Source organism: Panulirus ornatus, chromosome 4 (assembly GCF_036320965.1).
Source record: "Panulirus ornatus isolate Po-2019 chromosome 4, ASM3632096v1, whole genome shotgun sequence".
Classification (NCBI taxonomy): Eukaryota; Metazoa; Arthropoda; class Malacostraca; order Decapoda; family Palinuridae; genus Panulirus; species Panulirus ornatus.
In genome coordinates, this window is record NC_092227.1 from 49,395,037 (window position 1) to 49,418,215 (window position 23,179).

General features: G+C 39.6%; 1 protein-coding gene across 4 annotated transcripts in view; it reads left to right on the forward strand.

Moving 5' to 3' along the window:
* The window catches only part of LOC139766111 (serine protease 33), a 327,627-nt gene extending 305,331 nt beyond the window's left edge, over positions 1 to 22,296 (forward strand). For 3 of the 4 annotated variants that reach the window (XM_071694331.1, XM_071694322.1, XM_071694312.1), the window contains exons 5-11: positions 3,733 to 3,813; positions 9,432 to 9,527; positions 10,348 to 10,516; positions 13,488 to 13,637; positions 13,843 to 13,985; positions 17,280 to 17,434; positions 17,746 to 22,296. In XM_071694331.1, coding sequence (XP_071550432.1) covers positions 3,733 to 3,813; positions 9,432 to 9,527; positions 10,348 to 10,516; positions 13,488 to 13,637; positions 13,843 to 13,985; positions 17,280 to 17,434; positions 17,746 to 17,904 — 953 coding nt within the window. In that variant the 3' untranslated portion in view covers positions 17,905 to 22,296. The remainder of the gene's footprint in view (positions 1 to 3,732; positions 3,814 to 9,431; positions 9,528 to 10,347; positions 10,517 to 13,487; positions 13,638 to 13,842; positions 13,986 to 17,279; positions 17,435 to 17,745) is intronic. The other variant, XM_071694337.1, reaches the window with a different exon arrangement.
* Positions 22,297 to 23,179: the final 883 nt, after the last annotated feature.

Below are 23,179 nucleotides of genomic sequence, written 5' to 3' on the forward strand. Positions count from 1 at the left end.
CACACACACACACTTACAGTCATCAATAATTTACAATACGCAGTATACGAAAGGAACTTCTTTGCTGTTATTTGTTATATAGCAGTGACTGGGATACACACACACACACACACACACACACACACACACACACACACACATATATATATATATATATATATATATATATATATATATATATATATATATATATATATATATATCACTAGTTACAAAGTAGAGACTCGCAGCAATACTAGACAAACCGAACACAGTACGTTTGAAACAAGAAACCTATACAGAACATAACTGTTGATGCATCATAAAAGTTGCCAACTGATCGGACGAACATTCTTTCGTTGTCACGAACACTGTGGAAGGTATTCCAAAGTGTGAAATGTAAATACGAAAATAAGAGATTGTTTCTCATTGCTTCATGGACCTCAGCGGTTAGCTTCTCTGACTGTGGCGCATTCCCGGGCCGCTTAGGGTCGAATCCTGGTTTTGGCAGTTGTTCCACAGTCAGACCAGCTGGTCATCCGCCCCTTGTGGGTTAGTAGATGAAATGGGTACCTGACTCAGGTTATGGTATATATATATATATATATATATATATATATATATATATATATATATATATATATATATATATATATATAATATATATATATATATATATATATATATATATATATATATATATATATATATATATATATATATATATATATATATATATTCATACTATTTGCCATTTCCCGCGTTCGCGATGTAGCATTCAGAACAGAGGACAGAGCCTTTGAGGGTAATCCTCACTTGGCCCCCTTCTCTGTTCCTTCTTAATGAGATGGCCTTGATTGGGCTTCAGTTCCCCGTGTCGTCACAGCCACCTTTAAAAAACTGTCACCGAGGTCGAGAACCTTTCTCAAAAATTCTGATTTTTGGATAATGCATAAAAAAGTATATTTTTCCTTTTCCGATAACGATCAGCATGGAAGGTCTTCCTAACTGTATTTGATATTTACAAACCAAATGTGTTCAGACCTGTCAACTTTATCGTGGTCTTTGGCACCTGTAGTATCAGTACTCACCAGTCAGCCCAGCCATGTTGGAAACTACGCATGCTACTACTCAGTCCCATACTGATCTTGAATGTGAACTTGGTAACACTTTACACTAAAAAGAACTGGTCGTACCACGACCCACAAAGATGTGAAAAAATAACACGAACAATTGCACTAAACTTGAGGTTTACAAGCTAAGAGATACAAACACAAATGAACGAAGATGTTCTTTCATGAAAGGCAGAATTTCTCCCATGCAGCGGAAGTGGTGACTGACAGGTTTATATAACAATAGTCAGATAAGAAACGTATGATTACTTGAGATTGTCTAGGGTGTGTATCAAATGGATTTTATTATACATGAATTATGCATTTGTTATATGAATTAAGTAGGGCTTCCACAGTTTAGATTAGGTATATGATCATTATTAGTATAACTGAGACCTCGTAGCATAGTAGATTTTATCTGTAGACTTATAAAGACTTTAAGTTTTATTAGCTATCTGTTTTAAACATTATATCATACTGTACATATGTATCATGTATTAATCTGTATGCAATTGGCAATGAGCAATCTACTTGATTAGTTTAAATAAACTAGAAGACTAAGCAGCTGTAGTAATTGAACATTCAGTTCAGTCGAGGACCCATATTTGCCGTTGACTATGTAAACCAAATATTAACCTATGACTTTATATTTCAGGTATTACCTTCGCATGTCAGTAACATTGCTCTAGAACACTAAATCACGAGACATTGCTTGCACATCTCGCTCATCACGCATCAACACATCATTTTGGAGCATTTTGTTTATGTACTCCTAGGACAAACTAACTCATCCTGCTATATGACAACGCTCTTGTGATACCTTGTCCCGATCTTCTGTATTCTGTCTAAAAAATATTTTCCCATGACAGTTATGCAGTCTTATTATAGACAGACATAAAGCATATATGCCGGGGTTTGTAACCAAAGACAGGAATCATAATGTTAGTGATAAGTAGTTTTGGACGATGCTAATAATGAGAGGTCTGTAAATATGCACCACTCGACATTCAGTGAGTGACTGGTAGACTCATGTAACAGCGGTAGCCATCTGCCGCTAACAATGTATTTTCAGTCGGCTGTAATTTACTAACTACCCTTTTCATGTATATCATTTTCTGTACACATTAACTCCGTAAATATCTGGAGAGCAAAGTAACTCTTGCATCTCTAACCCAGACCGTTGTACGTTTTGAGCTTTCGCTTCCACACCCTAGCACTGACCGACTAATATGGACTCCATTCCCTTGCATAACCCACGTCCCAGCACTGATTGGTGTACCCAAGGTCTTCTTAGCACTCTGTTCCTTCACACTGGTGCAGCACCTTCACCGCTTCAGCAGCACGAGATCTTCCAGATCATTTCACTGCACACACGGCATTACCCTCCCTTAGTTCACATCCACTCCTTCCCCTCCCGATCCCTTCTACCCCACCTCACCACACCTCACCCGCTCCCTCCCCCAGTCCTCACTTCGACCGTTGGCCACATCTGCAACTTGCGGCGTAATCCCCGCCTCTCCTCACCATCCACCTCACTCTTTTATTCCCAGCCCCACAGTCCCTTAACTACATAGTGCTCGCCCGAGAACACCAGTTCACAGTTAAAACTATAAAAAAAAAAAATCCATGGTTTTAAAATTAGATTGTAAATGTTACACATTTCTTTTGTTAACTGTAGTTTATACTAATTTGTGAGGCAGCTCGAAAAGTCTTGTGTTTGGTTCCAGTAAATGGCTTTCTTGGATTATATATATATATATATATATATATATATATATATATATATATATATATTGTATTGGTGTATTAGATTGTCGGATAAGTTCCCATATATTACCATAAGACGTTATAAAGTAAAAAGACCAAGTGAGTAGGAGACTGTAAACTTCCCTAGCGAAGGGTAATGTACAGTTCTTCGTTACTGGAGCCCAGCACAAGCAACATATCATAAAGGTTCCGTACCGGTTCAACACCCGATTTAGGCTGTGGAGAATAGTAGACATGTTGACTGTAACATGGAGAGGTATGACTGTATATGTGCATGATCTGTACATAGTCGGATGTGTGAGGTGTTCACTGTAAATAACCTGGGCAACATGTTATACTTGGTGTCATGATTGGAGATAACGGTTTGTAGCTTACTGACTCCTGATTAGTGCCACAACCTTTTTGATTAAAATAGGTTAAACGTTGTGCCAAAAGCGAAGCTGTTGTGCACATTCAAACACAGACGAATCTCTGGTACAGCTCTTTACAGTCAAGCTGAGCCAAGCTGAGTCAAGCTAAGTTTCAGACGTTGTTTAAGCTTCCAACATGATCAGTAACCAGTGACCACTGTCCACTGTAAGTAGGCAGTGATTGATGAAGTTGTTAGCTCAACAGCTGTACAATACATTAGCCTCTCAGGGCTGGTGGCTGGGTAGGTAGCATGTCTTCGCCTTGATACTTACCCAAGTAAGCGATCAACCTACGGACTTGACTGTGACTTGATGAGACTAGCATTTTCTCCAAACGTAACCCTCCTTCCTGTTACTGGGCAGCAGATGACTGGCAGTCACCTTGTTACTGCTGCCGCTGCTGCTCCCTCCCATTAGTTCAGCGCGAGACTGACTGTAACCTGTTTATTGCCTGTCATTTACAGTTCGTCGGCCACCATTTCCACTCCATCGTCGCCCGAGACCTTATTTTCCCCCACGACCCTGGGGCCTTAACCGACTCCCAGGTAATGTCTCCTTCCTGCTTGCTGTCCACCTAGTTGATTGTCTGCCTCCATCTATCCTCCTGTTTTGATCCTTTCACAGAACATCGTCATCTTTCTGTGTGTTTACCGTCATCTTTGTTCTGCCTCTTAAACAAAATATTTTCATTTTAGATGTTTTATATGCTCTTCTCTTAAGAGTCTCCTGTGCCTGCCTCAATTCGTATATTTTGTCTTTACATCTCTTGAAACTCTTTTGTCCTCGTATCTTATACCTGTACTCGTTACGTCATCTACCTAGTTCTTGTTCGGGTATGTCCTGACACTTCCATTTCATTGCCTCTTGTTTCCTCTCGTTCTGTCCCATAATATCAATACACAACAAAATTTATGACCTATATCTAGTTATTTTTCCTTGCTCGATGACATTTATCTTTACGTTTTGTTTCATCAGCAAAATCATCCCGTAAAGCCTTACTTCTAAGTCCTTATTTCTGATCTTGCATAAAGTTTGTAACAGAATACTTTTAGAGTTCCTTCTTGGCTGGGTTAAGAGTTCCTATTTTTTTTTTTTTTCGTTCTTCTGTTAACCTTTGAAGGTAGAGTTCTGCCATTTGTTTTATTTAACTTTTTATATATTTTATCAATCTTTTCTTTCCTGTTTTTCCCCTCTTTTTCCCCCTCTCTCCCTTGTTGCATATAAGTTTACCTCTCCTTTCCTGTGGCTTCTAAAAATTTTCAGATGCTTCGACCTTCTTCTGTTGTGATTCAGATGCTTCGACCTCTGCTATCATCATGTTTCATATACTTCGAACTTCCTTCTTTTATGATTCAGATGCTTCGACCTCTAGCATCATGTTTCAGATACTTCGACCTCTGCTGTCATATTTCATATGCTTCGACCTTTACCATCGTGTTTCACATGCTCCGATCTTTACCATCATACTGTAGATCCTTCCACCTTTACCATCATATTGTAGATGCTTCGACCTTTACCATCATGTTTCCAATGCTTTGACCTTTTGTGTTACATTTCATATGCTTCGAGCCCTACTGCTGCTACAACTAGTCATAACCTTTCCTGTCACTTTCCTTGGCGTTAAAAGCTTCTTCTTCATCTAAAAGTTCCGTTGCTGATATTACGACTACGACTACGATTGTTACTGTTGTTACTTCTGTTAAGAATACTATTACTATTACTACTGATACTCTTTCTACTACTACTACTACTACTACTACTACTACTACTACTACTACTACTGATGTTGCTGCTAGCATTTTTCGCTGCAAGTGTTGCTTCGTTATTTTTCTCTCTCCTCCCATCTCCTTCCCTGAATCTCCTCCTGTTCTTCATCCTTCTATCTTTGTCGTATAATTTGTGCATCTTTTCCCTCCTTCCTCTTAGAAGAAACCCTTAAAGAATCTTCTCTGAAGGCTTGGTTCACTGGCCGTCACCTCAGCCTCCAGTGTTTAAGACCCAACAGCAATACATGCATTCAGATGGAAAACTTTCCATGTTGAGTTGCCTTTTGACGTAAAGCAAACGGCACTTGGTAAAGTAAGACTTCTAGAGAGAAAAAAATGGTAGGGTTTTTCTGAACCCAAATACCGAAACAAAATCAAAACCAGTGAGGCCTATCCTGAAACAATGAAAGACGAGAACTTAGAGGGAAAGTGACAGCAACTGTCTTTTGAGGTGACAATGATTACTACTGTCATCCACTATGAGAGCAGAGACAAAAGACTATCGAAGGGTCTGCATGATAAGTGTTGCCAGAGATGAGCTGTCAGCTTTGAGGACCAGACTTTTCTCCTCACTAGACGGTACTCTCATGCGCAAGTGAGGCCAGACATAGATCATCCCATCATTCTCTCGTGGGAGATCAAGTTTGTGGAACGTAAGGCGCAAATAACCTCGAGGTAGTTGCTCTCTTGATTTCTTTAATACTTTTTTTTTTATCTAGTGACAATATAAGCTTCGCTGGCTGGGTTCTGGGCCTTTCAACTGCTGAGGTCATTAAGGCTTCTTCAACATCCACCACCGGAGAATCTTCAACATTTTCTCATGTGTTAAGGATGATTCTAAGACCACATACACTCTCACGGTGCATGTGGCCCATGCAAGAGAGGGCAACTTCTTAATCAAAATGTCTTTATCAAATGTTCATGACATAATTTCACCTCTATTGGGTCCTGTGAGTCTTATTGTTATTTCCCAATATATGTGTGCCTCTTCCCCCTCTGATATTACACTTTGTCACCTTACCTCTATGTTTTCTGGGTGATCATTATTCATCTATAATCGAAGGTCTTTGTGAAGAATAGTATACATCTGAGGGTAAGCGTGAAACATGTTTTATATTCCACACCGCATTATCACAACAAATGTGACCTATTTTATTTTCAAAATATATTCCTGCATTCCACATTGTATCCTATGAATTCCCTCTGATCCTGCCAGTGTCTCAATCCTGTGTCTTTTTGCATGTATTTCATCTTTTTTTATTTTTTGTGTCAAATTTACCAAATCTTGGATTGCCATTGAAATACATCCTGCTGCAATGATCTCACTTCACTGTCTTTCGTATGACCGCTTGTATGTTACCAAGAAGGTAAACTCTGTGCTTAGATTTATGGAAACTATGCTGGAAAAAGTACGTTTAAACGTTAAGAATACGGTAACCATCTTGTTTGGTCATGGAAAATTAAAATATTTGATAAGTGTGTAGAAGTTATTATAGTTGTAACCAATAATCAATTTAATCTTATCTAGTCGTGCTTAACTGTTCAGTAAGAAATCATCAAAGATGGGTAAGGTTGATGGCAAACAGGGGAAAAAATGAAGGCTGTTATTATAATCACATAATGCACATTTAGTAGTCCAGAGTCAAGAAATCCTGACCTTAATTAGGGTTTAAGGTTGATCAGGTGATCTTGGCTTGCTGATGTTTTTGGTCCTACAGTTATCATGGCCCGGGAATGCCTTTTCATTTGTAAAGATACCTATAGTTATTGTCATCACATTAACTGACCAGTTTACCTTACCTTTGTAATAATATCCTAATTACGTATTCCTCATACGAAAGAACTGAAATTAGATTTCTGCTGATACACCATGGCACCGTATCTTTAACTGTTACTAGATTATGACCTTTTCTGCAGCCCAGCATTATATCGACTGACTGAGATTCCCAGTCTTCTCAGTCAACCGTCTTAGGTTCAGGTACCAATTATGTTGCATGTTGCACGTCTTGATTCTGCATCTCATGAGGTGATAGTGTTATCTCAGCCATGCATCCATTTGCCCCATACATTCTCTACAGGACCACATTCGCTCGAATACTGAACAGAAAATGTCAGACATTGGATACATGAAATTTTCCAGCTAGTTTTCAACACTACTAAATTGAAAAGCATATATATATATATATATATATATATATATATATATATATATATATATATATATATATATATATATATATATCAAAACCATAACGATATACTCTCACTGTTTGACACGACGTAACTGTGCACCTTACATTATGAAAAGCCGTTTGCAACACAATCTGACTTCTCACTATTACTGGAGGTTCATGCCACATCTAACTTGCCATAGTCCACAACTCCCTTCTCAGAAATCTTAGAAGACTATACAGGAGGGACACATGACAGTCTAATATAAAATTAGTAGGCAGTTACCTACTAGACCGAGAGGTGGCTTTCGTAAGTGTAGTCTGGAATTAGATGTTTAGAAAAACCAATCGCAAAAAACAAATTTTACCTTCAACCTTTGCACACAATACCATGAGTGATAAATATCCAGCCATCAAGGCCATAATGTCACCTTATACTATTCAGAGAAGACGGTACATATTCTTGATTTGAAGTGATAGATCAAACTCAGTTACACAAAGTAGATGATAATGTTTACAATCGCCATTATAAAGTGGTGGTATAAGTAACCCGATAATAACTCATGAAGTTGTTATCTCAGTCAAGGTAACACGGTAGAGTATTGCGTACATAAACAAAAGGCTATTTGATTCGCTAGTCTGTAGCCTAGTACGGGCCAGTGACTGAAGACGGCCGGAACTGTGTGTACGTACGGAGGGAGGATGATGAGTTGGAGAACATTATAGTATGATGATAAAACAGAAATTAGTGGAATGTCCGTAAAGATATGATAGTAATCATTCCAAGTACATACATATGTCCACAAGGCTGTATATGGGTGTGTATTAGGGACAGGGTTAGGAGAATCAAGCCGGACAGAAAACTCAAAGTAGAAAACAAAATTAGATTGCGAAACAAAACAACGAAACTATTAACATCTGTAAGAGCCGTGCGCTGTAAGTAATCCTAGTGTTTATTTGTGATGTGATTCTCTGTTTAGAGGAAGATGTTTTTCTGGATGTTGCTTGGGAAACAAAATGCTGGCCAATGCTTTATAGAGATACAGAATAGATATCTCAGCAGCACTTCATTATGAAGACAACCTTATAATGACCAACCTGATGACGTAGAAATAAGGGTAAGGAGCATATTACATCGAAGAAGAGCTACCTTATGCGGTATAGATGTTGAGGATGAAAGTGACGGGCGGAGCTGATCATGGATGTGGTAAACAGTCAAGCCGTATTAAAGCAGTTATGTGTTTTCATATCATCAACGGACGCAGTTAGAACCACGTACATGATGAGGAGCTGCTTTTAGTACCTTTAGTACATTCGTGTTCGTCAGATGTCATAAATATCTCTGTGACATTTCTTGATGGATTTTATCACCGGAATTAGTTAGGAAGTCAAAATTCTAAGCTAATTATGAAGTAAAAGCAAAACGCCAAAGACGTAGAGAGAGTATGACTTGACTACATTGCCTGAATCACAACCCTGCTAAACTGGACTCCTCCATAAGGAGAGTAGTGGGGTGGGCGAGCGAGAGGACTTAAAACTAAAAGTCGCCATTGCATTCCACCTGTTTCTAACAGTGATACGAAGGCTAGGGTAAGAGGTTGGAGATCACCGCATTATTTCACATTTTCATCTGAAGGATCTCAATATGGCAGACGTTTATCATCTAATAGTTTACGACCTTCCAAGGATATGACGTCATTACGACAGTGGCCAATACCTTGCGAATCAAAGAGCCAATTGTTAATCGTGGTTACGCCTCAGAGTTAATTGTGAGCCAATGTGCACTGACTTGTTTATAGTGATTCAACCTTTGAGCGTTCCTATTTTATCTGTAAGCTGGATAATTATGACGACAGTTCAGAGTTAATGACTTCATTACTTAATGTTTGTTTTCACGATTGAGTCCAGACAGGAGCGCTGATGACTTGTGGTAATGACCGTAGGTAGATGGACATGCAGTTGATAACCATGAAATCGAGCAACATTCAGACAGACTTGATCAGTCACCTGATTGAGTACAAATACACTGGAAAACACGAGGAGACAGACCGAAGGATAGTAGAGTCTTGAAGAAATACCTCAAACCTCTAAAACCAAACAAAAAAACCTTCAAAACCATAAACTCAAATCCAGATTTTCACGTCCACGTAACAAGCACCGTCTCTCATCCCATCGCCATTATTATATCACTTATCTCCGTAAATCTTCATGAGAATTCTATTGCAGTTCGTGTGGGCCCAGTAATAAGCTCGGCCAGACATCAGTTCCAGGTCTCCCCAGTCGAGTCCAGAGTGCAACGGCCAGCTCTTGTAAATGAACCAGGTAGACGACCATCTCTTTCCTGAGAATACTAACCAAAATAATGTGATTATGTTCCCAGTGCAGAGGCCAGAGCAGTGTGGTAATTGATACGTTATAGTATGGAGACAATTGTGATGAGACTGAAGTGATAATGTTTGGTATGGTTATTCTTCGAAGCTCTAATATTCTTTTTCTATTGAAATTCATCTTTTTGTCGAGTACTGTGCAAGGAGACTGTTCATATCAGGTCAAAATTTTCATACAACATTGATTGCTTCGAAAACCTGAGGAGTGTTCTCCTTCTGTCAGTATTTGATCTTCATATCTTCAGTTTCTGGGATTTCATGCGATAAGGTTTGTGTGAACCTACCTTGGATGAGGGCCGGTGTGGGAAGGTTTTATGGTGTACATATATATATTGGGCTGATTTGCACTATTATGGCTGTCTGAAATGAGCTTTGGGATCTTACCATACAAAAAGTTCTTTGTGGCTGCATAGATTTTGTGTTATTTTTATGATGTTTTTTTTTATTGCTCCAGCATTTAAGATATTGTATGTATAATGTTGCTTTCACTGTAATTAATGCAATATTGTAAATAATTTGTAGCATAGTGTGTTTTTGCTAAATTTCAAATGAACTTTTCTATTGTATTTACCTTACATAATTTTCATATCATTATATTGTATTTCACTGTATAGGAATATCGCTCAGTCGATCATTATTTTCTAAAAACAATTTGAATTTACCCTTCTATCTCCACTTTCTCACTTCGTTGATAATAATCATCATTCTCCACTCTCTCATGTCTTCCTCATCGTAATGCTTCACCGATGTTCCAGAGTGTGGCATTCAGAGAATATCTCAGTTTGCCAAGCGGATCATAGGCGGCAACGAAGCAAGGTTCGGCGAGTTCCCATGGCAAGCGCACATCCGCATCGCGGGCTACCAGTGCGGAGGAGTACTTATTAATCACTTCTTCGTGGCCACGGCTGCCCACTGCGTCCACAAGTAAGTCATCCTCAGCCTGATGTCTGCCCTACCGCTGCTGGTCATGTGAGTCTTCGCTGCGCCGTGTAAGAAGTGATTTTACCCCCATAAGTTACTAGAGCTTTCTGTACGATCCTTATGTTATTCCATCTGCTTAACCATGACAGCCGTCTATATGGCAATCTTTCATTCCCAAGATGCAAGCAATGTCCACACTGAAAAAGCTGAACACCGGCTCCTCAGTTGTCTTTCGCACACCCCTCAAAGACAAATGACACAATATTATCACACTTCTTCACCTGTGGTCCCGCTCGGTAAACGTGGCTGGCTTCCTAAGTGCTGCCATAGCTCCTTAGAAGGGGTACTGTACCCCTTGCAACTTCAAGACTGCGTTCTTTATTAGAAGCAAAGAAATGTTGGACTCCTCTGGACTGACAAGTTCCTCGACGAGGCTGTAATTCTTTATTGTCCATGAACGGCGATACAACTTGGCCGAGGGTGGGTCTTCACTCGCGGTGTAACTACTTGCAGGTGGAGTCTGGTCTAGAGAAAGGTGCAAGAGGTGAAAAAGAGGGCAAATGAGAGTTTGGGTGAGAGAGTTTCATTAAATTTCAGGGAAAATGAAATGATGTTTTTGAAGGAGGTAAATAATGTGCGTAAGACAAAAGAACAATGGGAACCTCGGTGATGGGAGCAAGTGGGGAAGTGATAACATAGTGATGGTGTGAGAAGGGATGGAGTGAGTATTTTGAAGGTTTGTTGAATGTATTGGATGACAGAGTGGCAGATATAGGGTGTTTTGGTCGGAGTGGTGTGCGAAGTGAGAGGGCAGGGAGAATGATTTGATGAAGAGAAAAGAGGTGGTGAAATCTTTGGGGATGATGAAGTCCGGCAGGGTGGTGGGTTTGGATGGTATTGCAGTGGAATTTATAAAAACAATGGGGTGACAGTGTTGTTGATTGGTTGGTAAGGATGTGGATCAGGTGTTTGCTTTGAAGAATTTATGTGAGAAATACTTCGAAAAACAAATGGATTTGTATGTAGCATTTATGGATCTGAAGAAGGCATATGATAGGGTTGATAGAGATGCTCTGTGGAAGGTTTTAAGAATATATGGTGTGGGAGGTAAGTTGCTAGAAGCAGTGAACATTTTTTATCAAGGATGTAAGGATGTGTACGAGTAGGGAGAGAGGAGAGTGACTGGTTCCCAGTGAATGTCGGTCTGCGGCAGGGGTGTGTGCTGCCCCCATGGTTGTTTAATTTATTTATGGATGGGGTTGTTAGGGAGGCAAATGCAAGAGTTTTGGAAAGAGGGGCGAGTATGCAGTTTGTTGTGGATGAGAGGGCCTGGGAATTGAGTTAGTTGTTCTTTGCCGATGATACAGCTCTAGTGGTTGATTCTTGTGAGAAACTGCAGAGGTTGGTGGCTGAGTTTGGAAAAGTGTAAGGAGAAAGTTAAGAGTAAATGTGAATAAGAACAAGATCATTAGGGTTGAGGAACTAGTTAATTGGGATGTAAGTCTGAATTGAGAAAACTTGGAGGAAGTGAAGTGTTTTAGACATCTGGGAGTGGTCTTAGTAGCGGATGGAACCATGTAAGCAGAAATGAATCATAGAGTGAGGAGTGGTCGAGGGTTCTGGGAGCGATGAAGAACGTGTGGAAGGAAAGAGCTTCTTGAACATATGTTAATGCTTATGATGGGTCGCCAGTTTAGCTGGGCAGTTGTTAAAGATTTTAATTGATCGCTTAAATGCTCATGCCAGCATTCCGATAAGAAAACCATAATTTTCATATAAAGAACTTTCGGCCTTGAAGGCATGTTTTAGTAAGTAACTCTGCCCGAAACAATTTGATATGAAGTCTTACAAAACTATTCGTCAAACATGAATAAAAGTTGAATGCAAAGTAAGTTTCTGATGTATCTTGAGGCGATGGAGATGGTTGAAATATCAGAGGATAAAGATCATATTGTGACATAGAATTATGGTTCATAAAGCTCAATGTTCTCTAGACCAGGAGCTTAGTACAGCGTCAGCATATCATTATAGACACAATGAGAAGTGTCCATCTTGTGTATTTTGGGACAGTAGATTAAAGGGACAATCCATAACGTGATGTAAGAATATGGGACATCACCGGTGATCTCAAGCTGTTACACAGGAAAATTATACCGCTTTTCCTTTCAAAAGACTGAGCTTTGAAACTGAGTTAACACCAGGAGTTCTTGCGAATCCATCGGCACCTTCTATCGGCCTCGGTAGCAGTATCTCATTCAGTGATGGACTAAGGGATACAGTCACGCATAACGCATTGCAGTAGTTTTGAGAATTTGAAATGCTGGTTGTTGGTATTGCCGAATAAATGCATTCATGGTATTTACATTTGTCATCGTATGGGCTAAGAGAGAGACTTCGAATGTATTTGAATTACGCTTTAATTCAGATGCCAAATTAAATTTATGAAACCGTACTAAAGTACTAAACTCAGTGACAAACAAAAAGAAAGAAAGTGCAAGCATAGAGGCAGTGATGTAAGTGTCAGCAGCTCTGTTGTGGAAAATATTTAGGGGAGAGTGTGAAGCCATTGTACACCTGGTGTCAACACCTAGGCTAAAGTGTTTTCATCCACCGTAGTGGACGAACAAACAAGATATAGATCCCAAAAATTATACGACTGTGTACGCTTCTAACTAACGCAGCCTCATTCTGCCGTGGATAAAGTTGCCATCCATCAATTCCAACGGGATCAGGATCGAATCCCAGGCCAGACAGCCATCTCACAGCCAACCCAACTGTTCACATTCCTCTTTGAGGTTGGTCGATGAATGAGTACTTGGCGTTCGTTGGGTTGTGTACGTGTGTGTGTTATACAGGGTTAGGAAACGAGCTCACCCTCCCTGTGATATACCAAGACTAATTACACCAACATTAGTCACATGTTGACCCATAACCTCCGTAGTTCAGGCGCCTGAAAGTCAACCTTTCGTTTCAGAGCGCGGCTGAACCAGATCACCGTCCACCTCGGTGAGTTCGATACCAAAGACACAGGTGAGTATGAGGAACCTTTACCCAAGGAGACTTTCGCTGTGGTGGAGAAACGAATACATCCAAACTTCAAGTACATGTTGACGCAGCCTGACAGGTTAGTTGTCGTGTGTGCAGGTTCCATTTTCCTTTATGTTCGACTTTCCCTGATGAATGAAGTATATTTCAGTCGGTTGTATAATTCGTAATGTGTCCGAAGTTTTGATCATATTTCTTAGATCCTGCCAGCTAGGTATGCATTACGGTACCATTCATCGTGCACAGTTCGAGTGCTTTCCTACTGCATCTGGTCTGCTCAACAGGTATGACATAGCAGTGCTACGCCTGAACCGTCCCGTCTTGTACCGAGAAAACATTTTACCCATATGTCTCCCGGACCCCAGCGATGACTTCAGCGGAGAGGTTGGCATCGTAGCAGGCTGGGGCAAAACTGATAACTCTTTTGGTGAGTTACTTACTCTCTGTATACACTAATCATCACACACACACACACACACACACACACACACACACACACACACACACACACACACACACAAACACACACACACATCTATATTGATCATACTAATCCGTGACGATAGTTATGAAGGTGGGATCACAATTCAGTAGGAGTTCATATGATCTTATCTGACATGTCATTTTTCGATAAATGTGGCACAACATGTTTCGCGGAGACAGTCCGCCTCATCAGGTGCAAACAATTCATAAAGTTTTTTTTTTAAATCCCAACACCATTTCAAAACTTCCGTCCCTCCTCTGCTATTCTAAAAGACACACTGGCCTGACCGTTAAAGGGAAAGTAGGGGATGCCATGTGGTTATGGGGGGGGGGGGGGGGGGTGTGGCCTGGGTAACAAGATGTGTGTTCGACTATTTTCCTCATGTTATCGTTTCTTGAATATTTCATAATGATTTGGTTGATGACAGAATGGGCTTTAAAGTTACCTGGGCACAAGTTGAAGTTCTTCGTATTAGCAATTAAGATAGATTCAGTGACGTTACGTGTGGTATAATCAGAAGAGGGATACAATGTGATTGGGTTGTTTAGGTCTGCTGGGTAATCGTTTTCATGGAAGTGTTTAGCGATCGCATTTTTCTGGTCACCCCTGCGTACTGAATGACTGTGCCAATAACATCTCTCAATTACTGTTTTACCGGTCCGGCTAATGTTTACATCTTTACATGATTTACATTTGACGGCGTAAACACTCCTGATTTTCGGATAATTTGCCCTACTTTTGATTGAGGTCTTACTAATAGTGTTATTGTACTGGAAGGCAACATTACAAGCACTGTTTTTGGTACCTGTCCCACATTAGCTAAGTTAGGAGAACAGGGCAACACTAAATCTCTAGACTTATCATTTTCCGTATTTTGGTTACTAGATTAATAAAATGTCTTGATAGCTTCCCAGTAAGGCATATTCACAATCGACTTAGGATAACATAACTGCCTAAAGATATGTCTTATATGACCACATTCGTCAGCCAGACTTATGAGATCACATATCCGTAATGCTCTTGAAATCATACACATGACCATAGACATTTTTACATAGGAATCATGTGCTGAAAAATAATGAACAGATCTCTCAGAGTTCATCTTGAAGGACAAATAATCAGATTATTTAGTCATGGACTCTTCTTAACAACTCCCACTGAACTGCGATTTTTGATTGTCCAAAAGAAGGAACAGAGAAGGGGGCCAAGTGAGGAAATTCCCTCTAAGGCTCAGTCCTCTGTTATCAACGCTACTTCGCTAACTCGGGAAATGACGAATATGTATAAGAAAAAAAATTTATATGTATATACTGTATAAATATATATATATATATATATATATATATATATATATATATATATATATATATATATATATAGATAGATAGATAGATATATAGATAGATAGATAGATAGATAGATAGATAGATGAATAGATATGAATTGATACGAATGTGAATGTGGGTCTGCGTGTAGGGTGAGTGTTGTCACCACTGTTGTTCAGTCTTGATAGACGGGATGGTGAGGGAGGTAAGTGCGACGGTCGGGTATACAGTATGCTGGGAGGGCATACAGTATGCTGGGAGGGCATACAGTATGCTGGGAGGGCATACAGTATGCTGGGAGGGTATACAGTATACTGGGAGGGTATACAGTATGCTGGGAGGGTATACAGTTGCTGGGAGGGCATACAGTATGCTGGGAGGGTATACAGTATACTGGGAGGGTATACAGCATACTGGGAGGGTATACAGTATACTGGGAGGGTATACAGTATGCTGGGAGGGCATACAGTATGCTGGGAGGGTATACAGTATACTGGGAGGGTATACAGTATACTGGGAGGGTATACAGTATACTGGGAGGGTATACAGTATGCTGGAGGGCATACAGTATGCTGGGAGGGCATACAGTATGCTGGAAGGGTATACAGTATACTGGGAGGGTATACAGTGTGCTGGGAGGGCATACAGTATGCTGGGAGGGTATACAGTATACTGGGAGGGCATACAGTATGCTGGGAGGGCATACAGTGTGCTGGGAGGGCATACAGTATGCTGCTGGAAGGCTTGGGAAGCTGGAAGATGATTCAGCGGCAAACATCAGAGAGGTACATCACCAGCTAGAGTTCGAGTCTGGGATAGCGTGTGAAACCTGAAGTTGAGTTTTGGGAACAAAAGTAACTTCATGTAGTGCAGCAAGGAAGAGGGACAAGATAGGAAGAATGTAGGTTTAAATGGAGAGCATCTGGAGGGATTTGAAGAACTTTAGATTCCTAAGGGTGGACGAGGCAGTGAATAAAATCATGGGGCTGGAGTGGGTCATAGTGTGCAATAAAGAAAATGGTTAAAGTCTCTGATGCGTTGAGGAGTAAGTGGATGGAGAGATCAGTTTGTGTGAATGCAAAGATGGGCTTGTCTGAAGGTACAGTAGCCCTGAGCATACTGTATGGGTGTGTCTTTTGCCTTGAATTCAAAGGAAAGGAAGGAAGTGGGTGTGTTGGAAATGGAATTCCTGGAGATGATGTCTGGTGTGAAACATACTGATTGTATGTAAGGAATGACAGTGTTAAGAGACGGGTGTGGATGTGAGCACAGCTTAGCAGATGAAGCTGACCAGGTTGTGCTGAAATGGTTCGGGCACATGTGAAGGATGAGTTCGAAAGATGACAGAAAACTTATGCAGCGGGAGTGGAGGGAGCAAGGGGAAGGCCGGAAACGAGTTAGAGGAATGGGGTAAGAGAGGATTTAGGATACTGGGACTTGAACATTCAGGAGGGTGAGAGGCGTGCATTTGACAAAATTAATTGGATCAATGTGAAATAAGGGGTGCGATGTGCTGTCAATGGCCTGAAGATGAGTAGATGAAGCGGTGAAGATAAACCATAGAGTGGTGTGTAGGGCATGGCTGTAAATGGTGGGCTATGGTTTTGATGACGTAAACAGTTTCTGTACAACGTACACACCAAAAACCATTGGAACAAAGACTGCACAGGTTACTTCCATCATTTACTTAACACAATTTTTTTTTTCCAAAGGAACTTGCGATTATACAGTATTCCCCAATATTTCTTTCCAGAATACAGGTTGTATTTTTGATTGTAAAAATGTTTCCTTAATTTAACTGCTATGGATGTGCCTGGTATAGCGCCAACTGCTGGTATTTATTGGTTTTCAATCGTTATGATCCACTTTCCTGATGAACAAATCTGACAACGAGATTTACTCCTTTTTTCAGGGAAAACAGGTACGAATATATTGCGAAAAGTAGTGGTACCAATCATCAGCAACGAGGAGTGTTTACGTTGGCATCATCACAAGGGTATTGATGTGAAACTCCATTTTGAGATGTTCTGTGCTGGTCACTCTCAGGGCAAGATGGATGCTTGTCTGGTAAGTAGTTGTGTATCATGTGATATCAACTGTGTTCGTTCGGGGCAAAATATTTTATCTCGGTCTTCATCGCACTTACCACCTAATTTTATATTAGCATTTTCTGGGGTGATATACAATGCCCAGTACATTCAGCTTTTCTTCTCTGATAAACCTAAGATTGATTAATCTTTCTCTCCTTAAATCATCACTTCACTCTAACATTACCTGAAACTATTTAAGTTTGTATTCCTCATTCCTGAAAATAAGATTACCTGCTCAGAGCGAAAGCACTCTGATAGTCAATATTCTTCTGTATGTCTTCCCCATAGGGCGATTCTGGAGGACCTCTCGTTATCCATAAAGATGGGAGGTGGGTCCTGGCTGGAATCACGTCGGCAGGTTTCGGCTGTGCGGTGGACCATCAACCTGGCATCTATCATAAAGTATCCGTCACTTCCAGTTGGGTCGTCGGCAGTGTCAGAACTTGACCGTTTATCTTGACAGTTTAGGGATTTATTAAGCAAGGAAACGCTGAAGTTGTTGGTCAAGTCTTCGCAGTGGTTGAATGACGACATCCTTATACATGGCTCTGAATGAAAAGGTAAAATTTTAGGAAAGGATGTGATGATTAAGTTTCCCTCTGTCAATAGAGTCAGACGATAGCTCTATTTCACGAACACGCTCAAACTGACTGAAACTGATGCAAATTAATCTTCATCAGTTTAACCTAACAGGAAGTTTTAATTAAGTTAGATCAGGAAAATGAACTTCAAAATTTTACGCTTTTTAAACCATCACGATGCTTTGTAAACTCCTGGTGAGACAAGTTTGTATCACTGTATGCCAAAGATAAGTGTCCATAATACTACAGGTAGATGAAAAAACTAAACTAAGAAAGGTATAGATTGTGAAGATGAAACACCTGAGGTAGCCTTATCTTTGTAGAAAAATGAATCACTGTTCCTTTAAGGTACGTTTACACTAAACATAAATACCAATGGGATACACAGTTTTCTGTAGGCTGGATTTCCCTTACCCATCCGTTCTGTTCACACTGCTACAAGAACCATCGTCCTTGCCCAGCGATTCTAATGTAAACATACAATCTGCCGTGATGTAGCCTGAACAATTCCTGCTGACTATTACCACATTAAACTCCCATAGTGTATACAGGTAGTTGAAAAAGAAAAAGAAGAACACGAAAAGGCACTGGGTAAAACCATGGCTACAGAAAAAAAAAGAGTGTTTCTGCTGCGGCTCTCTCTTGAATGTTTGTTTTTATTCGAGGGTCAATTGATGGTCTGAACATAATACCTTGCAGGATATATAACTTGAAATAAATGTTTGCATTCTAAATAAACATTTTTTCGTATCTAAAAGCACGATTTCTATAATGTGATAATAGAAATATAGATTATGATTGATATGCATATGATAATATAGTGCCTCCATAATTACAATCTGTGTCCGATGGTTGCCCAGAGAAAATTCGTTTCGCTGTCTGTCGTTTTCCCCACGTGTTTCTGTGGACGATTCGTAGAAAACCAGAGATATCTATAGGCCCATTGATTTTTATGAATAGTGTAAACACGCCTTTAGGTGGCCAGAAACTGATAAGGATTCAGTGGAAACATGCTCTTCCCATGAGCAGGGAGTAAATTATGACTTCGTAACTTTTCCGTCTTCATAATACAGCTTCGTCTGCTGTTGCCGTGTTAGTCTTCCGAGCCTCGTCCTGCCTGTGCTAAAGTAAATAGATTTATCGTTCTATAATATACCTCTCTTTCCATCTGATTGGATACTGCCTTTCTTTTAACAAAATTTCTTTGACAGTAAGAACGATAGTAAGGCAATGGACAAAGAACACAACAGCTTGTAACAAAACAGAGCAGTTTAACCAAAGGTATGCATGTAAGTGTAACTAGAATGGTTCTTGCCCCTGACCACGCTGGTGGCAGCGTGACATAGAATTCCTCAAACCTGACTAACAGGAAAAAATATAGTCACATGGGAAGTCAATCATAACAAAACATAGCCTTTGTCAGATTATACAATGAGTCTGTATTATTTTGATACCATGCCCATAAAGGTAACTTTCTCTGTTGATCTGAAGATTGCAAGAGAAAGAATTTTTTTCCTCGAATGTATGGACATCTTTTAAACCCCTCACCTTGTTGTCATGTATGAAAACTTTTACAGCTGTGATAGTGTGCAAGTTTGACTCTAGTGTGTAAGTTTCTACAGATGCATTTTGATAATATACATATTTTTTTCAGTCTCACTTACATGCAATAATTCAGTCCTTGAATGAATTTCACTTCCTGAACAGTCTATAAGCAGTCATCCATTGAATGTTATTCTGTATCATTTAAGAAAGCTATGAAGTTTAAGATGTGTTGTCAATATTTTCATTTCCTTCTTACTATATTTTTTTTTCTTTTTTACATAAAACAGCATAGTTGGATATCGACAATGTTGTTTTGTCATTGTAAGATTAATATTGTAAGAGGTTTGTTGCGTAAAGACGAAAACTTGTGTACTCATTACCTTATATATATATATATATATATATATATATATATATATATATATATATATATATATATATATATATATATATATAAAACTTGTATTTTGATGTTTCTTATGTACTTTCATCAGTATGTGACCATAGATTTCTCCTTAAACGAATGACTTATGTCAGAAATTTTGGATAACTATTTCAGAAAACTGTAAGTGTATTTGGTCCCACTTGCGTTCCACCCGTCAAACGTCTGTTGTTATACATTTGCCAGTGCTTAGATATATGGCACATCTGTTTATCTTGAGTACTGTAAAACTTATCCCGATAAATCTTCAGTCAGCAATAAATACCCTAGGGGCGTAGTGCTGAGATTGCTGTCTATCATCCTAAGCTTAACGACCTACAGTCTGGGATCAAGAACCTCGACTTCTCTCTTCAGCACATTATACATAACTGCGGTTATCAGTCAAGCTGATGGTGTGTTATCGCGCCCTCTGTCCAGCTACACTCCCTGCTGGGTTTTTGTTTTCCCCACCAGTATCACTCGCAAGACCAGATTTTTAATAATCTGTGATTTCATGTAATGAGCCCTTGTGCTATAGTCTCGGTATGTTCTCATCTCTCCATTTTTTTAAGTCCACAGCAGTAAGCCGTTATACTCAACTCTTTCCTCGATCACAACATTTCTTTAGCTGCTTACAACCACCGCTCAGTCTTCTCGCCAATAAGGCATCCGCTCTTGCACTACGGCAATAAAAGAACAGCAGTTACGAATGGTTGGTTTCCTATACCGAGTCAACTACATGTTGCTGTCATACAACATTGTTTACAGGCATAATCCCACGCATTCTGAAACATTTATGTAACTACTATTTTCTTGTACACAAGCTGCACAAATACGAAAACTTTTACCAACGAAAACATGAGAATAAATTTACCTGGGCTTCAAAGCAATTCTAAGATTATTTACATAGAGCAACGAGTATCATACAAGAGTGGGTATATGAGTATTACAGTACTGAAGATGAAACTAATCTTGATTTCTGTAATTAATGACAGCATTACTCTGCGTTTTAGTTTCTATATTGATAGAAAAGATACCTCTATTCGATCTTTCTGTGATGGGACCACATACGCACTGCGAGTATATGCGGTCTTAGCGAGTATCGTTAACACGTGAAGAAGGTGTTAAAGATTTTTCAGTTGGTGGATGTAGCATGATGTTGGTAAAGGGCCAAAGCAACAAAGAACCCACCAACCAACCAACCATCCTACTGTCTTTTGAGTTCGATACTCATCATGTGCCACAACTCTGTATTGATAAGCTGTGGTCATAAACATCTGGTCTTTAAAAAGAATAGATGAATGTTTTTAGTACTACTGCAGCTGTCACCTTTGTACTTGTGCACAAATGTTTCTTCATTAATTTACCTGTACTGCACACTAGTACTGTATACTGTAGTGCTGTATACTGTAGCTCATTTCACATTTAGTATGATAGCGTTTTCATTCAACCCCTCTCCCCCGCCCTCACTCTCTCTGCTCGGATCTTCCACCTTAGTCGCCTCTTAAAGCCTCACTGATGCTCTGATGTCTGTTGAAACTTCCTATGCTCAGTGTATTGATAGGTCACTCAGTCAGACGGTTTAGTGTTAGGTACTTAATCCACTAATGCCACAGATTAACTTGTTTGATTGTGCAGCTGAAATTATACAACTCCAGAATTCCTTTCGTCAGATGTTGATTGCATGTACAATACAGTAACTACTTCCATAAGTGTAGTATCACAACTGCTGCAAGTGACTTTTTAAACTGAGTGATGTAAATACAATGAGCTTGTATTTCACAGACATCATGTACGAACTATATGCATTATGTTATGTTTTTGACAGATGAACAGTCACGTGAGTGTAGGTGGTATGGTACCTCTAAGGGTACAATTTATCATAAAACATCCCCTCATCTGTAAATATTTGTAAAAATAATTGCTTAATGATCTTTGCTCTTTCAGAGAAAATCTAATGCAATGTATGTCAGTCGAGATATTGCCATTTGTTTTCGTCTTCCATTTCATGGATATTAACTGCTTATAGAATGACACCCGACATTGTGTTGATATTTTCTTAAAGTGATGGCTTCCTACTACAAACCAATCCATACTGCAGGCTAAGAACTGAACCGTTACATTAATTTCCAACTGACTAGGAGTGAGCAAGGATATAGTATAGTCTATTGTGCTGCACATTATCTTTGCTACCAGTGTTGGATTTCAAACGAACCTGATTATCAATGTTCGACCAAACATGTACATAATATTTATTTTTGTAGACTCTAGATTAAATAGTACCTTCTGAAACTAGTTCTTTCCATAATCCTATTATGTTGTGCCTAAGACTCTGTCCTACGTAGATCTCCAAAGAGGAGTTTTGCTCACTGTGAAGGGGTGAATACACCATGAATAATATACTATACTGAAATTCTATTCGGTAACAAGCTTATTGTATGGTAAAAGGATATCCTACAACAAACCAATTAGAATCTAACTTAATCCACAACACACACACACACACACACACACACACACACACACACACACAAGAGGGCATCCAGAATCATCCTAGGTTCCATCTTACACCGCCTGACCTGTCCACCATCTCTGGTCAACACCGGCAGCTCACACGACAGTTTGGCAATAAACTGCTGACACATCCCCATCACAGAGACCTCCATCCCCATCCGTCGCCCCTCCACCACGGACCTCCCTACGTCGCCACAATCGACTTGTTTCATTCAGACTCGCGTACAGACAGAAGAACAGTCCTGTACGTACCATTGTGAACGTCATAAACAGATCACGAACAAATGCATAATCATGTGCTAGTGAACAGCTCAGTTTTCTGTTAGGCTATGTCATATGTGATCTACTATATTACTAGGCCTATTCATAACGTAATATTCAACCAAGTGCATGCTGTATAAGCCATGTTATGTACTATCTAAATATACCTGTATATCTGCCAATCTGACTATGACTGGCAATACCTAGCCCACCTTGATCATGAGCTCCTTTATGATAGTTAACTAGCAACTATCATGACCTCCCGGTTCTGTAATGTCTGTAATATAACTGTATTTCCAGCCGAATGGCTGCCTGAATTCAATGAATCTTTAATTATTCATTTTTGTGTTCATCTATTAATCTATTACACACACAAAGAAAACCTGATCAACACTTCACA